The sequence below is a fragment of the Amphiura filiformis genome, chromosome 16 (assembly GCF_039555335.1).
Source record: "Amphiura filiformis chromosome 16, Afil_fr2py, whole genome shotgun sequence".
NCBI classification, from domain to species: Eukaryota; Metazoa; Echinodermata; class Ophiuroidea; order Amphilepidida; family Amphiuridae; genus Amphiura; species Amphiura filiformis.
Genome location: NC_092643.1, coordinates 34,942,241 through 34,961,649, shown reverse-complemented (window position 1 = coordinate 34,961,649; position 19,409 = coordinate 34,942,241). Strand labels below are relative to the sequence as shown.

Here is a 19,409-nt window from a genome sequence, read left to right as displayed (position 1 = left end):
CAGATTCTTGGACAACTACCAGTATTTTGTAACTCAGCCGAGATTCTGTTTTGTGCGATAAAAAGGGAATTAAAAAAGGGGAAATTTAATATTTTAAAAAGGATAAACTATTTTGAAGAAAAAAAAGGGGAATTGAAAAAAGGGGAAATTATTTCAAAATAGATAAACTATTTGATAAGTTAACTATGTTAATATTTAAATGAAAAAAGGGGAAAGTATTCCAAAAAGAATAAACTACTTTGGAAAAAACATATGAATGAATGAATGAATGGAAAAAAAAGATATTAATATTTTAAAAAGGAGGATTAAAAAATGGTGGAATTGAGTTTTAAAAACAGGGGGAATTAAATAAAAAAGGGGAAATTAAAACAAATCGGGGAATTGATTTAAAAAAAGAAATTAAAAAAAAAATCTGGGAATTAAATAAAAAGGGGAATTAAAAAAAATCGGGGAATTGAATAAAAAAAATGGGAATTAAAACAAAATCGGGGAATTGAATAAAAAAAGGGAAATTTAAAAAAATTAAGTAAAAAAGGGGGAACTGTTGGAGATGATACACCGTAATATAGGCCTAAGTTTCGAATATTTTATTCACTATTATCAGGGAAGTGCCATTTTTGATACTCCGGCAGAATTATGGCTAATCGCCGTCCCATTTTTGTATCAGGTAGTTGATCAGTTTGACCAAATAGCACGACCGGCAACCATGCCAACACACTGCCTGCATCATCATCTACAGGGTCTGACCAGGGGCGTAGCCAGCTTTCTTGGTCAGGGGGGGCAAAATAAAATTTTGGAGGCAAAAACGAAAAAAATTGCAGTTGCATCATACAATATATAGAGACTGTATGTCTTCGAGCTTCCCGAAAAGGGCCTTATTGGGATGATGTGCGCGCGTAGCGCGAAAAAAATGGTATTTTACACTATTTTCGCCCATTATCCGGCTGAAAAAGGGCTTTATTGTTACAATTTGCGCGCGTAGCGCGGATAATTTTTGTATTTTACACTATTTTGGCCCTGAATTTTGCTAGAAAAGGGGCTCCTTGCCTTTTTCTTTTCCTTTGCCCTCCTGTTTTTCTCTTTCTTTTTTTGTCAGGGGGGCATTTTTTCTTTCATTTTTTGTCAGGGGGGGCACTCTGCCCCACCTGCCCCCCCGCTGGCTACGCTACTGGGTCTGACCAACAACAACAACAGGCGCCAGTGAGAGCATCTCTACAGCGTCCGTCGTACGCTTTGATCAAATTTGCGATACCGTCCATCACTAGTCACGGTCAAATGGTCAATCTTGGACGTCTAAGAAATATCTTAGGCGTGTAAAATCTTAGGCGTCTAAGAATGCATCTTAGACGTCTAAGGTTAGGTGTATTATCTAAGGCGTATTTTGAAGGTATCTGCCATCCATAGATTACTTGCATTCATACGCACATGTATGCTAATTACACTGCCATTCAAAAGTATTGCTGAAATGCATGATCGGATGACGCATTGTGGTCACACTGGTATTTTTCTGCCTCCGCAGGAGGTAGTTTGCTTTGAAATTGACACCTAAAATACCGCACATTGCGCGGCATGTAGGCCGATTGTACAAATTTATATTCTGACAAGTACTCTAATTTCCGCCCAATATTGAGAGCCCAATATATATCCCCCACCTCTCTGCGCCATACATAAATTCGCCCATGGCCATTTCCGAATGTTCAAAAAGGTAATCACGCTTCCTCAGCATGTGCAATAAATTAGCATTAAAATTAATCTTATTCTATAGGGATTCTAGAAACACCTAGCACGTGGCGCCAATGGCGTGGGTCTATCAAGTTAATGAATTATGCATTAGAATATTTTCAAACTCATATGTTGTATAATTGAAGACCGAATTAAAAAAGATTAGCTTGCGTATGCCGTCCTGTAAACCAGACCAAAATGCCATACTGCGCAGGTCAGCAACCAATCACGGCACGCCTTTGTCATGACGTCAGACACAGACTAGTCTTTTTTAATTCGGTCTTTAATTATAGGTTGTAGCCTCAGCGCTCATTAGCAGCTTTCATTGGCTTTATCGTAGAAGACAAGTTGGAAAACCGTTATGCTGTGGCAATGGGAATACACATCAAACAAGGTTTAATTTCATGATTACATGAAACCTGATTATCAATGCAAAAACTTTGGCTGGAGAAGTTGAAGCTGACGTTCATGGCGACACTTTGGATGTGATAATTTGACATCATGGATTGTTTTGTGCAAAATTGAGGTATTTTTGTGCCGCGGCGAGTCAGCAGACCGACTGGCATGCATGCTAGGCTCGACTAGGCCACAATCATGATCATGATGCATTTGAACTGCAATGTATGGTATGATACGCCTAGCCGCGCCTATGGCCGGCTTCATTGCTGTTCAAATACATGTACTAAAGTATTGCAATTTTATTGCGTTGATATAATTCGGAATAATTCGTTTTAAAGTATTTGCTTCCCCAATTCCCATGCGTGGTTGGTCATGTAGGCATATCAGTTTTTTATGTTCTACTGAGTACTGTTGCAATATTTTTGCATGCATACCCATGACCGTTTCAAGACTTTGACTGAGAAATTTGCTTTTTGTTTGTTAAGATAAAAATAAAAATAAAATGCAAGAATCATCTTTCCCCACACAATACTTCTTACAAACAAGGTGTTGATATTGGCCCTTTCGATGCAAGACAAAGCACAAATGAAGGAAACAAAACAAAACAATAATGTTTTTGATTTTTATTCAATTACACATACAAAAGAGTAATGGCCTATAAAAGACCCCGCTAAATATAATAATATTAATATTATTTTAGTCCTGAATACAAAATATAATAAACAAGCATAAAAAAAATCTGATACGAAAATTTGTTACTCTGAAACGTTACAATCGTAATTTTCAGTCAAAAAATCCACGAGAAATGACTCTTGATACAACTTGGGCATATATGCATTTAAAAAACAGAAACGGCTGCCTGCATCTGGAACTGTTCATATCTGAAAGTTTGAAGGTCTTATTTCATACATCAGAATTATCTGAAAGATTGCAAGATGGCTTTAGGTGACCGTGGCCCTATTGGCTGATGCACAAATTTAGATTTTCTTTCTATTTAAATAATATGTTAAAGCTTTATATGCCCTGTAGATTACATTCGGTTCTTGAGATATGGCCTGTCAAAATGGCGCGAAACCAAAACAAAAATTGGCAACAACTTTCTTTTTTATTTTCTATATTTTTGACAAGTCCAGTTGCCAGATGATTTTCTAATTACATGCATGAATATTATGCAAAGTAAAGATTTCAGATACAATTAAAAGAGGCATGGTACATGGGTAGAACACACACTGTACTACAAAATTACGGTTGCGTTTTGGCAAATTTAATTTGCATAATTAATTAGGGCCACTTATTAGAAAAGTTGATTAGGGCCCTAATTAATTATGCAAATGGAAATTTGCATGGAAAAAGTCATCCATGGGTTTTATATCTTATTTTGTAGCCGATCTGAACATTTTACTTTGTACAATTCTTGCATATATAATTAGAAAATAAGGCCTACCTGACAACATTGCATAACAAAAATAAAAGAAATTTGTTGCCAACTTCTTGGTTTCGCGCCATTTTGACAGGCCATATATTTTGGTATCCGAATATCCGATTAAAATAAAATTTTCAGTCTTGTAATCAGGAGAGAATGGACTCACATATTTCAATCAGACAAAAATCTATATCCAATAGCGTTACCTTAAAGCTAGCATTATAAGTGTCTCCTTAACTAATAACAAAAGGTGCCCACTGGTATCTTGGAGGCATTGTCTTTTTTAAAGACATTTCTTGTTTTGTACTAACTATGGTCCAACCATAGTAACTTGGGCGCTAAGAGTTAGCATAGTTAGGGAAAGATGGTGGTCCTGTGGGTCACACACTACCCGTACCATGGTCCGACCATCTTTACTTGGTAAAAACATGCACGTGTGACCGGGGTCTATGTTTCAAATCGAGTGGCATGTTGGTGTGTTTTGGCATGTTGGTGTGTTTTAGCATTTGCAATTATGTATTAATTGGTGAAAATACCCCACTCCCAAATTGGGCCCTTCATCAATTTTTATGGGCTAGAACTCAAATTATAAAGTGTGCTGAGGCTTGTGGATTTATGCCTGTGCATAGTGCACTATTAATCACTGCACTTTATTTTTTTGCATTTAATGTTAAACTGGTCCACATTTTGTGACACTTTGTACTTGCTTCAGTCTCAGTGGTGGCCATTAAACCAGGGATCCTTTTCCTCACGATTAGCCATACAAACTTTCACCATACTCATGGTACACAGGTAAGCAAAACACAAAACATGATCCCCATTGCTTTGCCATTAAAGTTCATCTGGTACGAATTAATGTAAATTTGTGTTCCTGGAGCACATTAGAATTTGTGCTCTTGCAGCGCTCTACATTTACAATAATTCAAATTTGCTACACCCTTCTGCATCAGACTAGATGAGCTTGCAACCAATTATTGCATTAAGCCATGAAAGAAACCCTGTTTTATGGGCGAACGGACTTACCAAGTAGAATCTGTCGATCTGGATTTTTTTCTTCTGGATGAGGCGAAATGACCATAAAAAATCACAGAAAGCTTGAAATATCTGGAAAAAGATGAAAATATTTTGTAAACATTACTGAACATGTTCTTCAGGACTGTTATTGAAAATAAATACGAATTTCATAGTTCTAGTCCAATAAAACTGCACTTACTGTGGACGTTTCGGAATCTGTCAGATTCCTTTATCAACACTGATGTTGTTGTGACGACCTTCTGTGTACAACTCGTGGTTGCTTAGCAACTTGGTTGCCAGTTGGTTTCTTCAGGAGATCGTCAAATACGTGAGTTAGGTTGTATTGACTGGGAGGAGGCTAAGATTTTAGGCAAAGAGGCAGACAGATACAAACGATGGATCAAAGAGGCAGTGAAAATCAGACAGCAGGGCACCACCATGAACAGAGACGAGGGGCAATACAACCTAACTCACGTATTTGACGATCTCCTGAAGAAACCAACTGGCAACCAAGTTGCTAAGCAACAACGAGTTGTACACAGAAGGTCGTCACAACAACATCAGTGTTGATAAAGGAATCTGACAGATTTCGAAACGTCCACAGTATTAAGTGCTGTTTTATTGGACTAGAACTATGAAATTCGTATTACTTTTGTAAACATACTTTTAGAATTAAAAAAAAAAAAAAAATCTATATCAACCTACTTTGGCCAAAGAAATGACTGGTTTTAATGGGATTCACCCACATAAAATCCCCAAAATGCAAACTCTGGGTAGGCAAGGCCTGTAGAACAGGGTTTTTGTTTGGGGGGGTTGTGGCACATTTTGCAGATTGTTGTTGTTGTTGTTATTGTTATTGTTATCTTACCAGCGATGCAATCTGATCCAATCAGGCCAAGGACGACCATTTTGAAATTTTAGATGCTATCAGCATTAACATACTTAAATTAAATAACCAAGAATGGATGTTGTTGAAACCCCCGCAACCATGACATACTTGATTTTGAGGTTCACTGAGCCGAATATGAAGTACGGTTTACTGTGTTGAATCTAACCCTAACCTTAACCCTTACCTTAACCTTACCTTAACCTTACCTTAACCCTAACCCCTCACATTAACCCTAGCTAACCTTATTTCATATATACAACTTAACAAACCTTATTTCATATTCGACATATAGCAAACCTTAGTTTTAACATAGCACACCATCTACCGTCAAAACTTGATAGTCAGCATATGTGCTTACTATCAAGCGCTTTTAAGGGTTTTGAGCAAATCATCAATACACATAGTTATATACAAACAAGTAAACCTCTTGTCTCAAAAAAAAAACCGCTGGACTTTGGTACAATTTCATGTTTTCAAAAGCATTTGATAGTGTTGATAGAGTTTTTAAAGATGCTGATTTTGTTGTGTATTTTATTATTTTTACTCCCTTATTTGAGCCTGTATCTCAGTCCAAAATTGCAGCTTTTGGCCTGAATGGATAAGTTCTCTTCACAAAATGCTATTTATTCTTAATTTACCTTTACTATCCTATCCCTATCATATTATCATCACTAACAGCTTCAGACACCTCGCGTCCCGTGGTAACAGGTTGTCCATCCAGCTTTATCGTGAACATAGAATCTGGTAACACTGCTGCTGTGGTACAATGGCACACCACTCTTCGCAATACATACATTCTCCCAGCCACATTTCCCTAACATAATATGAAATTTAAAAAAAGAAGGAAATTTAATTAGGCAGAGGCGGGGCTCGAACCCACGCTGCACTGCGCCGCTATCACGTATAGGCCTACCACATGACCAGCGCCTTAGATAGCTCGACCACGAAGGACTTGATAGCGTCATCGTGAAAATTTAAACATATAATATTAATAAATCGCAACTTCATTACCACATCATATTTTGGAATTGTATCTGCTTAAAACATTAATGTGTATTATAATAGAGCTACCATTATTTATATTGTTGAATTCCCAAGCGCATAGAGATAATTAATACGAGGGTCCTATGAATAGGCCTACATACACAATACATAAAATCGATTTTGATATCGGCCACGTGCTCTGCTGTGCATGTGGTTTCCCGCAGTGGCGGAAGTTGTATTACGAAGTGCATCCGAACTCCATTTTGAAGCAAATGCTTTAGACAAGGCATTGGATTGTTCCAGTTTGCATCCTAAATCCACATTAGATCCCTAATTTTATTTACGAAATCAAAAGATTAGATTATCATAACAACAAAACGGCAATCTTTTGTCGGGTCTAATGTGAAAATTACATTAAAAAATTACAGTTTTTACAGAATTAATTTTCACTTAATTCCAAAAAAAAATGGCGTATATAAGATTGAAATAAATTCTATACTAGATCAATTGTGACGCAAGTTGTTATCAAAAATTGTTGTGATAGATGTACAGTTGTGATGTGCCCTGATTAATTTGATTTGATTATTCATCTTTGTTTACAATTAAAATCTATGTCATGAGACATTTTAGGGATTCCCCTTTCTTGCATCAACTTGATCAAAAACAAATTGAATCATTTCTCATTTTGGATCATATGGGAATACCCCTAGAGATTGTAAAGTTAAGATGATGTCACGGGATTCCCCTCAGGAAGTGATGTCAGGGGATTCCCCTCAGGAAATGATGTCATGTGAAAGGTTAATGTTATAGTTAAGGCTTGGGAATTTCCAAGATGACATTTGGCTATTAATATTTGGGATTTCCCCCTGCTTGGTATATAAGAAAATGTAAACACAATTATTGACACAGTTTATAGTGTTGATCTGGGATAGCTAGCTAATATGCTTACAGTCCAATTCTTTCAAAGAAAGGAAATTGCAAACCAGAAATATTTTATGTAGTCAAAGTACTACTATTTGCCAGTGTTGTCGGAGAAGATCTAGAATACGTCAAAGAACGTACTTCTTCCAAGAAAGGAAAGTATATTCTTCTGTCGACTTGCTGAAGTCTGGTGTTTTGATTCAACGCAACTTTCAATATAAGTGGGGACAACTGCATCGCAGTCCTGCTTCCTGAAGATATTGTGTGAAAGGTGGAAATAGCACCAAGTTTGGAGAAAGCAGCGCAAGGAGTTAAGTTTAGAGGGCAGCGCAAGGAGATAGCAACGCCATATTTGTGTGAGGATTTTAAGCGCAAGGATATTTATCAATGCAAGTGTACAAAGGACTTCGCTGATTTTCGCAGAGAATAAGGATATACATCAGCCGTCCAGAACATTATAAGAACTCTTTATGATCACCAAGAAGTAGAATGCTGGCTAAGTACTAAATAGTTAAAAGTGTGATTATATTTGTTTATTGTATATGTGCATTTGTTGTCATATATTGTACCAAACAAAACTTGCTTTCAATTAAAGACTTAGATTTTGTTAGCTTAAACAAACAGTGTATTTGTGTTGTGAGTTCGGGTAAAAGGTGATTTTGGCCTTGAGTCAAGTACGACTCGTAACACAGTTAATATTCATATATTCCATTACCTATCTGATGGCACAGTTTTTACACAGATAATATTTATTTGAAAAACCTGCCACTCGGCTTTTTCCGGAAAGGTCACAGGGTCGCCGTGACCTGTGCAATAATTACAATTAAAATTTTTCTTATTCTAACAGCAAGCGTTTCTAAAATGCAGTATGGCGAAATGTGGTGTAGTACAATGGGTCCTACAATCCTGCCTCCAGGGTCAACCAGTATCACTTACACGTTTACAGACCCTGTGGGAAATCAGAATACTTGCACGTTTATTGTCACTGTGATTTGTAAGAATGGATTATCTTTTTTCTTTTGACTTTTGGGCAAGATTTTAGAATATTCCCGGGAGAATATTATGCCACCCACGAGCTGCGCATTATTCCATGTTGATGCATCGTTCGCTCCCAAATTCAATCAAGAGGGTATATGATAAGGGTGGTGTACCAGATTCTAAAATAGGGCCTACCTTTGATATTTTAATATGGTACTATATCCATTGGCAAGATGTGTAAAAACTAATGCTGGTCCATGATTAACCAAAGTGGTCCAAGTTTTGATCCTCGTGGCAGACCCCAATGATGTTATTGTAATGCTTACAATAATTGCTAAGATAACTTATTCATTTCATAAAACTCCTGGTGATATCCATCATTTCCACCCATCTTTCAATTTGCATAATTGATGGGGTGTAGAGTTCAGCTTTGTTGGTTCTGCTTTTCAGCTTGCTCTGCTCAAAAGTATAAGAACTCTCCAAATTACAGCTTCTTGCTAGCTGTTTGCAGGTCTTTTTTTATATGTGGTGACTTACACCCTTGATTAAATTATTAACTGAATTATAACTATATCAAATACGGTATGTACTTATATTGCTGTGGGTATCCTACCAGCTAAAGAGACTAACAACATTCAGCAAAACCTTTGAAAGTTGTACCCAACTTTGAACCTTGTGGAACATTATTTACACAAATGTTTGAATTTTGTAAGGGAGTTTATATTCGTCATAATTTGTGACTTTAAGCCTTATGGTATCCCAGCGTGTTCAGTGATTTTTGTCAAGATTGGTGTTTATTTAGACTCAAGTCTCTGCAGGAAAGTCATCTTTATTTTGAAAGATGCAAAAACATTTTTGATACACTTACTGGTAAATCTTGCTGTTGTGGATATTAGTACCATGAGTATGCATGAAATGTGTATTTGAATTAATAGTTGTAAGCATGTTTGTATCATTTTATCTTTTAAGCAAGCATGTTAAGTGACTTATTTAATATATCGTATTTCATTTCATATCATGATATGATACGGCATTATGGTAAGTGCGTAAGTATCGGAAATTATTAAGTGTAAATTTTATGACAAGTTTCAATCTACAGCAGAATGTGGTGTGTCATAAAATGTTGGGCTATTACAGTTGAATTCAACAACCGCCACAACCTTAAAAAGTGGATTTTTATAATTGAAAATAATGTGATGTTATTTCAAACTTCAGAGATGTTAAATTTCTACATTTTCATGACCACATCAAGTCGATTTAACTCCATAATTTATGCCTAACTCAGCTGTTTGACTGAAGATATTGCTCCGATTTTTCACAGGCCAAAGTTACTAGTCACATGTATCAGTTATGTAATCACCCTAATCGTTTCTGATAATTCCTTTTAATTTGCCTCATTATCATTTGTTCTTGTCCAATGATTGGTGGATAAATATGTGTATATGACATGTTTTTATCATATTGTTGATATCGGTACTTTTTCTGAAAACTATAAAAAATGAGTTGAGCAATTATCATATCAGGGTGACGATGTAGTGTTTTCATGCTGCTCACACACTCCATATATTGCTTACTTGCTTATTTCGGGTGGTTTTCCCGAACCACGACAGCTCTCCATATCCTCCTGTCCTGCATCGCCGTTCCCAAGTCAGATGCTTCCAGTCCAGTGTCTTGCTTGAGTACATCTACATATGTAAGGGGTGGTCTACCAGGGTTTCTTGTACCATGTTTGGGTGCCCAGTTTATCAGGTTGGCGACAGGTTCACATTTGCTCCTGAAGCAGTGGCCAGCGAAGCGTGTTCTCCTTTCTCTGATCTTCTCTGAGAGCCTTGGGAGGTCTCCATACAACTCTTTGTTGCTTATGTGCTGTTTCCAATGGATATTGTACACTGCCCTTAGCATACGGGTGTAACAGTCATCCAGCTCTTTGGCTAGTTTGGGAGTTATGGTCCAGGCTTAACATCCGTACGTTAACACAGACTCCACTGTTGCACTGAAGACCCGCAGTTTGAAATTCCTTGGTAGAACAGACTTCCAGATCTTGCTTAGGCTGTTGCATGCTCTCCAAGCGGCTGCCTTGCGTGTTTTGACATCATGCTCAGTGCTAGCCATCCATGCTCCTAGATATTTGAAGTCTTTCACCTCATCTAGCTTTGTACCATTATTTGTGCTGATGTTAACTTGCTGTTCTTGGTTAAAGGACATGAACTTTGTCTTGGTAGCATTCATCTTTAAGCCGACTCTTCCGACTGATGCTTCTACCCTTTGTAGCAGTTCCTGAGCTTGTTTTATTTCTTCTGACAATAGGGCGATGTCATCAGCGAAGTCCAGGTCGGTTACCACTTCTGGCCCAACTCGTCTGTTTTTTTGCCTTTCAAGCTGGAATCCTGGTGCTTCTTCCTTGCCATCTATAGCCATTCTCAAGGCATAGTCAAGCACTATCACAAACAAATACGGGGCAAGGGTATCTCCTTGTAGAACGCCGGCTACGATGTCAAACAGCTCAGTTTCACCATCAGGGGAGATCACTTTGGCTCTGGTTTTCTTGTATGTCGTTCCAATGGCATCCACATGTTGTTTTGGTATCCCATAGGCTTTGAGGATTTGTAGCATCTTACCTCGGTGAATAGTGTCGAAGGCTTTTCGGAAGTCAATGAATGTTATAATGGCTGGTAGATTTTTTGGCCTTCACTCCTTCTAGTATCCTTCTAAGAGCCAGTATGTGGCTGACAGTAGTTCCTCCCACTCTGAAGCCATTCTGGTTGTTTCTCAGAAGTACGTCAACTTTGGGTCTTATCCTGTTGAGTATCAACCTATTGAAGGTTTTGGCCACTATTGATGATAGGCTGATGCCACGGTAATTACCTCCTTAACTTTGGTATTGGGATTATGTTAAGAATAGACCACTGGTCAGGCATTCTTTCTTTCAGCAATGCATCGTTGCAAAATCCTAGCACCAGGTCATCCAGGTCACATCTCTTTAAGACTTCTGGTGGGATGCCGTCTTCTCCACTACTCTTTCCTTCTGCTATTGCTGTCTTTGCCTTTGTGTATTCTTCATGGCTAAAACGTCCAACCTCAATCGTGAGATCATCTGTGATGGGCTCTATCGTATCATCTTCTCCCTCTATATCTGGGCAACTTCCTAGTAGATCTTTGAAGTGATGATACCAGTTGCTAACCCTTTCCATCTGAGTGTCTCCTTTCAGCTGGCCCCTCATTGACGATTTTCTTCCTGTAATGTCATTAATCAGTCTCCAACTCTGACTGTGTTTACAGTTGTCATGAGTCATTTCAACTTCTCTCAGCTTGATGTTGAGATCATCCTCTATTGCCTGATTATAGGCTCCTGCTAGATCAGACTTAGCCTGATTATAACTGAGCCTGTTGTCTTCGGTTGTGTATTCTTGATATGTCTCATAAGCCTTCTTGATTTTCTGTCTTGCTGTTGTTACTCTGTGATCACTTAAGAAGCACGCCTTCCTGATTTTCTTTCTAACAGGGATGATCTTCTCTGTTGCTTCTGCAGTGGCGCTTATGAATCTCTCATATCGCTCGGTTGCATTTTCATTGATGTCTTCTAGAGGCTGGAATCTGTTGCGTACCTCAATTGTGTATTGCTGCTGTAACTTGTTGTTTGAACACAGTACCCTCCAGTCGTAGTGTTTCTTTCTTGACAAAGCCTTGCTCTTTATTAGACTTAGCCTGATCCTTACAGAAACGATCCTATGATCAGATCCTATGCTGGAAAAGGTGCTATAAGCTTCAGCGTTCATCAAGCTGTTCTTCCACTTTTTCCGAATCAGAACATAGTCCAGTTGATATTTGCTTCCCGTAGAGCTCATGTACATCCACAGCTTTCCATTCCTCTTTCGGAAGTAGGTATTAGCAATTATGAGGTTTTTCTCTATATACTTTCCATTTCTGTTGGTTGTGTCATGATAGGTATAACTTGCATCTCCAGTTCCAACTCTACCATTGAAGTCTCCTACTATAACAAGGACATTGTGAGCTGGAATAGAATCAATGGCTCTTCTTACGTTGTCATAGTGTGCTTCAATGTTGTCTTCATTGAAACTATTACTGTTGTTGCTGGGTTACCCTGAAAGTTGGCAGCCAGGATACGGTCTGTGTGTTGTGTCACGCTAGCTAGTGAGCTTTTTGCACTAGAACTGAGAACGATGCCAACTCCGCCAGTTGCTGCACCTGCTCTATTTCTGACAGCTGAAGTTGTAATTAGCGTCTGGCCAAGGATGTTCTCATATCTGACTGGTTCCTTATGGACTATACGATGTTCCTGTATCCCCAGGATGTCTATGTTGTATGCCATTAAGCTGCAAACTAGTTCCTCGCTGCATCTTTGTTCTCTGATGGTCCTCACATTCATGATGGAGATTGTGACAATTTTCTTGCAGTTCATAAGGTTGCTCCTTTTGCTTCCACATATGTCAGCCTTGTCCCTTCCTTGCGGCTTTGAGGACAAGCCATCATTTGATTTCTCAGAATCCGTGTCAGCTCTAGGAGTTGGTGTTTTTGTAGGGACTCTAACCCTAGTGTAGTTAGGTTTGCTGTCATAGTTTTTCTTTTGCTGCTTAATTCTGCGGTCGCAACTCCTACACTCCATATATACTCTTAATATAACATTCCGAATTTCTTTTTGCCACATCCAGATGGTGGTGGAGTAGACACCACACCACCTGTTGTGTCAAACTGCCCAGCCGACATTACCAAAATTATCACACCACCATCCACATCCACTCAAGTCACATGGACTCCACCTACCGCTACCGATGACTCTGGCATCACACCAATCCGATTTAGCTCTCATGATCCTGGCAATACGTTCAATCAAGGTATCACGTTCGTCACCTATACATTCATGGATGCTGCCGGAAATGAGGCTACACCATGCGTCTTTAGTGTCACAGTACAGGGTGAGAGGATTTTACATGTTTTTTCCTCCTTTTTTGTTTTGTTTGTATGTTCTTGTTGCGGTTGTTGTTGTTGTTGTTGTTGTTGTTGTTGTTGTTGTTGTTGTTGTTGTTGTTGTTGTTGTTGTTGATGTTGTTGTTGTTGTTGTTGCACAAATCGTGTCAAAAATTGAAGAAATTTATTAATTTCCTCAAAAAGATATTACCTTGATTTGAATTGGGCATCAACTTCTATCTGTCAACTGAAAAAAGTGACAATGAAGGTGTTCATTGGCAATTGGACAGGTAACCGCCATCATATTATACATTTGATTTCAAGCAGAAGGATTGCAAATGAATGGCAACACTGATTTCTGATTCAATTCCATTATAGCAGTGCCCTTAATTAAACGATCCGACTGCGGTTGTAAATCGCGTATTTGAAAATACAATGTCAATGTTCGACATTAGATATAATAATGAAAATACGTAGCAATCATGAGTGAGATGGCTTGATTGGATTCACTTCCACGTTACCCACACACAGACATTCATCACACAGTGTATGTGGACAATCTTTACACTGTTGGTCATTCAAAAAAAATTCTACTATAGAATTACTAATACATGTAGTTTGGCAACACATCACTCAAGACTCAAGAGGCTTTGAATAAACATAATATGATGAAAAAAGTTGTAATTTAATTTTCTTCCCCCTTTTAAAAAATACAGGTACAGGTGACAACACTCCACCAGTTGTAACATTCTGCCCAGACAATATAATTCGTGAGGTCCCACCTGGCACAACTGGCACCATTGTGACATGGAGCGAGCCCATAGCAACGGACAATTCTGGCGTAGATCCTGTCGTGACAAGAACCCATGTATCCGGCACAAGATTCACCATTGGCACAGATAGGGTCACATACACCTTTACTGATGGGTCATCAAATAGAAATACTTGTTCTTTCATGGTAACTGTTAGGGAATGTAAGTATCTAGCAACACTTTTCTTCACCAGATACAAGTGATGCATTCAGATAGAATAAACCCAAAGAGTACCGACTCAAAACTGCTCTGTGTATAATGCTATGGTGAATCGGCCATTTTGGTGTGTCACCCACGGGGGGCGAATAGTGAATACCCGGAAATGAAACAATTATTGGCATCTTTAAACTTGAGCGTATTGCGCATGCAGCACTTAGCGTGCATTTTTGACACACCATGTTACACACAGAATGCAAACAACCACACACAGTTTTGGGTTTTAGGAGCTGGTCATAGATGTGCGGCAGGAAGTGATTTCCATCATCTCGGTTTAGTGCGGTGACCCCTTTTTCCAAATCCAAATTGATTCTTTTATGTGTCTTCTATTTCTGTTTTGCTCTCTATCCTTTATGCTCGCGATTGTCCTCTGTTACATGGTCTGTAATGGAGGATTTATTAACCTCTCCAACGTGCCAGGAGGATTTTTAATAGGCATGACATCCAAACATCCTTTAAGCTACACCAGACATTAAGAAATACCTTGGTCCTACCGAAGGACAAGCGCGATTCATTACAAACGGCTGAATGCGTTTATGAAATTCCATGTCACAATAATGTGAAATAACCTTTATTGGTGAAACCTCTGGAGTGTTTGGTACGCAGTTAAATGAACACAAAACCGAAGCGGAAAAAGCCTCAACTAAGGCTTACAGCAGAGCACAGAGAAAGGCCTCAGTCAAAGGGAACTGCTGCCCATATTGCTTTAATCCGTTTATCTTACATATGGCGAAGTCAACAAAGTAAATCCGCGATATAGTCCAACGTTTTTGCAGAAAAACTGATATATAGCAATGCACAGTGTCCACAGCAGATAAATAATTATTTCTTCCCAGCACGAATAACGTGGAATTGTAATAACGCCACCAAGTGCCACTTTACCAAATATACTGAACTATAGGCCTATACTCCGTTGGTGAGCGACGGGCGATTGGGTTGTCACCAATACGGTAGCTCGCTTTTCCGATGCAAGAAAAGGAGTCCTATCTGATTGGCTAGAAAACGATCACTATGCATTCCTACGTCGCGTCGTGTTCCCCGGAGTGATTTTCGGCTGTCTTTCCACTCAAATGATTAGCTTTGTTCGGGGACTTGTATGCTTTATGGACGTGTTCTGTAGTTTAAGACGCACTGCGTCATCATCCCTATATCTTCCTGCCAGAAATTGCCATGATAGTAGGGCGAATCCATTATTTCTTCAACAGCCACGCATGGTCACGCATTTTTCCGCCGTGTTTAATAGTTTCGAGATAGGGACCGAGCGGCACATCAGGATTAGCACAACACCTGTACGATAGATAGATACGTTTCTTTCCCACTACAAATGCGCCGCTGCCATTCATCAGCTGAAATGACTGTTTTTGTCAGTTTTTGATTTCAATGTACAGACAGGGATTTCAATGTACAGGCTGAAGCTTACCGTATTATTTTCACACACATATTCAAGTGCAAGCCTTACAATAGATTTTTATAAAATTATAACGGTTGATATTCAAAGATTTGAAATGTAATCATACATTGAATAGCAAGAGTAAATACACCACCATGCATGTTACTCTATCTTCATTACAACTTACAAATACCAGAAATGATTTCAAGAGGCGGTCACTCAATTCATCTCAATGCAACTATGTGTTTGTGGAATGTGCTCTTATTATCACTAGTTCTCAATTCAAGAGACAGTGTTAATACAAGGTTTATTGTACGATGTTCAAAAACAGGATTTAGCCGGGATATTTTGAAGGACAAATCATAGCTGAATTTATTACTCCGGGAAAAGTGAGCTGCCTTATTAGTCAGATACCAATCGCTCACCGCGCGCGGTAATAAATTCAGCTTATTTTGTAACTTAGCAGCTACTATCAGCAGCCGGCGAGGTATTTTGTAGAGCCACATGCTTTGCTGCGAGGTCGTATTTCTATTGGTTTGTTTACTGTCTGACAAAATAATTATTATGGACGATGTGCTTCGGAAATTTTAGCCGCTGTGGGAGACATCGCACTATATTTCAGCCCTTACACTATCAAAAATATCGGTAACGTCACCCTGTAGTCAGAGTAATACAAAAGGATGGTTTGTAGTTGTCAACTATTCATCAGTATGCGATTTAGACGTATTGAATACCGATAGTCTATAATGAATAAACAAAACAAGTTTTATTCATAATCTGTTTCACATAATTATTGTTGACAGATCGTACAATAACACTGGACTCCTCACAGGTAACTTAACACCTAAAGGGCCGACCCTGATTTTGGTCAATTTTGGCCCGGTCGGTGGAGGGCAAGGAAACAATTTTTTTTATTGCCTTAAAGGTTTAAAGGCATGGCAAATGCATACTAAAAGCATGGCAAATGCATACTAAAACAAGGAGTTATTTCACTCAACTTTTCTGGAAATAATTTTTTTTCTTCAGCCATTTGTTTATATATTTTGCGAGTAAACTTATATTTCATTAATAAGTCTCCAGTAAATTGATACTAATTCTTGTACAACATTAACGACTGGTAAGAATACACGCATCTGTAGTGTGACCCGATACTACAAATCCAGAGCTCCAACATCGGATGAATAAACCAACCATAGCAACAAAATAAACAAACTATAGTTTGATTAGTAGCCTATAGCGATTTGTAATCATTTTTCAAATTAAAAGAGTCACTTTTTATAGGGAATTTAAGCAAGTTATACGGCTGAAGTTGTTAATGACTATAATATCATGGTTGTTCTTTTGGTCACTATCCCTGCAGTAGGCCTAATTACTTCAGGTGTAGAATTCCATAACGTGTAATCTGTTTGGATATGCAACTCTTCAAATCGCATCAAATTCCATTCAATCATTACTTTCTTGATCAATTCAATTTGTTTTTACACACAATTTGTGTCATAGAGGCTAACAGTATTATCATGATTATTCTTCCCACGTTCAATTCAATTTCGCCGAGTCAACTCCCTATTCCAGAAAAAAAATTTTGGATAAAAAAATATTATCCTGTTTTGCCAAATGAAACATAGCTAAATCCTAATATTTTAGTTAGTTGTAACTGGCACTGAAAGTGAAATTTTAATATTTGGTCAAGTTTTGGAAATAAGGGCCAAAAACATGCGGGGTTTTTTTTTGGGGGGGCGTTTATCGTATGCTGTAACAAAGACTTGCACTAGTCTTGTAATTTCAAGTGATGCATTCTAATTCACTTCACTGGCTCCCAATTGAGGAAAGAATCCAATTCAAAATCCTCCTCCTCACATACAAGGCGTTCCACGGTATTGCTCCTCCATACTTGTCTGAATTGATCACCCTTTATATTCCACCTCGTAGCCTTAGGTCAGGTAATGTGCGCCCCAATGACCATCTGCAAATTGTCCGTTCCCGAACAAAGACCTATGGTGAACGGGCTTTTGCTGTTGCCGCCCCAATACTGTGGAACGCCCTCCCGGAACAGATCCGCAAATTACCCAATCTTGCTCAATTTAAATCACAGCTAAAAACCCACCTGTACAGAATTGCTTTCCTTGTTTAACTTATGTCATGTTTTTCCCACATTATTTATTTTGCAATGTAATGAGTACTCTTTGTTTGTTGCTTTTGTCATTTTGCTTGTTAGCGCATTGAGATGTTTTTTACGTTTATGCGCTTTATAAATATGTTTTAATAAATAATAAATAATTGTTGGAAAACACATTTTCTAATCTAATCATAACCAATTATCAAAATAATATAACATAAAACTCTTAGCCTGTACTCGACGATATTTGAATACTTAGACTTGTGCCAAGTCTTAGAATTTTGTAACTACAATTGTGATGCACAAGTGGCCCATTATTTCCCCTCAAAAAAGGATTAGGATTTTCTGTTTCATTTGGCAAAACAGGATAATATTATTTTAATTCCAAAAAATTAGTGCTGTATTTTTCTGGAATCAGGAGTAATTATTTACGCTCAAAGTTATAAACCCGCAACCAAATGAGGACTTTCTTATTTTATGAGGTGTATATATAAAATCTTTGCAGATTTTATCAATAAACAGGATATAAAGTACAACATAATTTGAGTAATAATGGTAGAAATCATGATAGTGGTTCTGTTGGTGTGGTGGTGGTGGGTAGTACGCAAATGTCCTTGTTAATTGGGAACAGATAGGTAAACCAAAACTTGACTGCACGCCCGGTTCCGGCACTCCGTGTATCTGCCCCTTTTGCATCTCATTTCTTGAACTTTTCCGGATAAAAACACCCCTATTTTTAGCGATTTCGCGAATTTTACCCTTTCAACAATGCCCTCTTTTTGCTAAAAGACGAACGATATTTCTACCCCTTTCTGACGGTTGTATGAATTGAATAATTAGGGAAGTGAAACCCCTTGTGTCCCTGGCACTCCCTGGTATGATTGATGTGATGTGATGTGATGTGATGTAAATGTGCGCAGAAAGGAATGATGAAACTGAGATGATTTGTGCACGGGATTCGTAAATGAAGAATAATGAAAACTACGATGATTTATACATTTGATTCGTAAAAGAAGAGCACACTTTTTTCAATTTCGCGAACAAGTGGTATGAAAATGAACCCTTTTTAAAGCCTTAATGTACGATTTCCGTCAAATTTTGATTTTGTTATTCTTTATTCAAAATGTTGAAATAATATTAGTAATAACTGACGGGAAGGGTTGCTGTCCATTTTAGGTTGAAATATGAAGGTAAAGTGAAAGAAACCCCACTGGTTATTTTGGCCATTTAACACGCAGTTCTATGGGAGGACATATTATCATAATTTTTAAATTATGATAATATGTCGAACTTTGCTCTGTTGACCTACAAAGACAACAAATTTGGCCGATTCCATTTAAGTGCAAGTTGGAACATGTGTAAACATTACAAATATGCAAAAAAATCAGGTTTGAAATTTTTTTACCAATTTCATATTATAAGATCGTACATTAAGGCTTTAAGTATCGCGAATTGCATTTTTAATTTGAAAATACCCCCTAATTTCGCGAAAATACCCCCTAATTTCGCGACGAGCAAGACTACCCGCGGATACGCGGAGTCTGAGACGAAAATACCAACATAACAGGGATCGGAAGCACGACCCAATACGCGGATTCAGGGTTTCTCTAGCAGAAGTC

The 19,409-nt window shown here is 38.1% G+C and overlaps 1 protein-coding gene across 1 annotated transcript in view; it reads left to right on the top strand.

The window, feature by feature from the left end:
• LOC140172593 (hyalin-like) overlaps nucleotides 1–19,409 on the top strand; it is an 89,640-nt gene that overhangs the window by 54,670 nt on the left and 15,561 nt on the right. Inside the window, exons 9-11 of the mRNA XM_072195732.1 lie at nucleotides 13,001–13,264; nucleotides 13,973–14,230; nucleotides 16,478–16,506. Of these exons, the coding sequence (XP_072051833.1) occupies nucleotides 13,001–13,264; nucleotides 13,973–14,230; nucleotides 16,478–16,506 (551 nt within the window). The remainder of the gene's footprint in view (nucleotides 1–13,000; nucleotides 13,265–13,972; nucleotides 14,231–16,477; nucleotides 16,507–19,409) is intronic.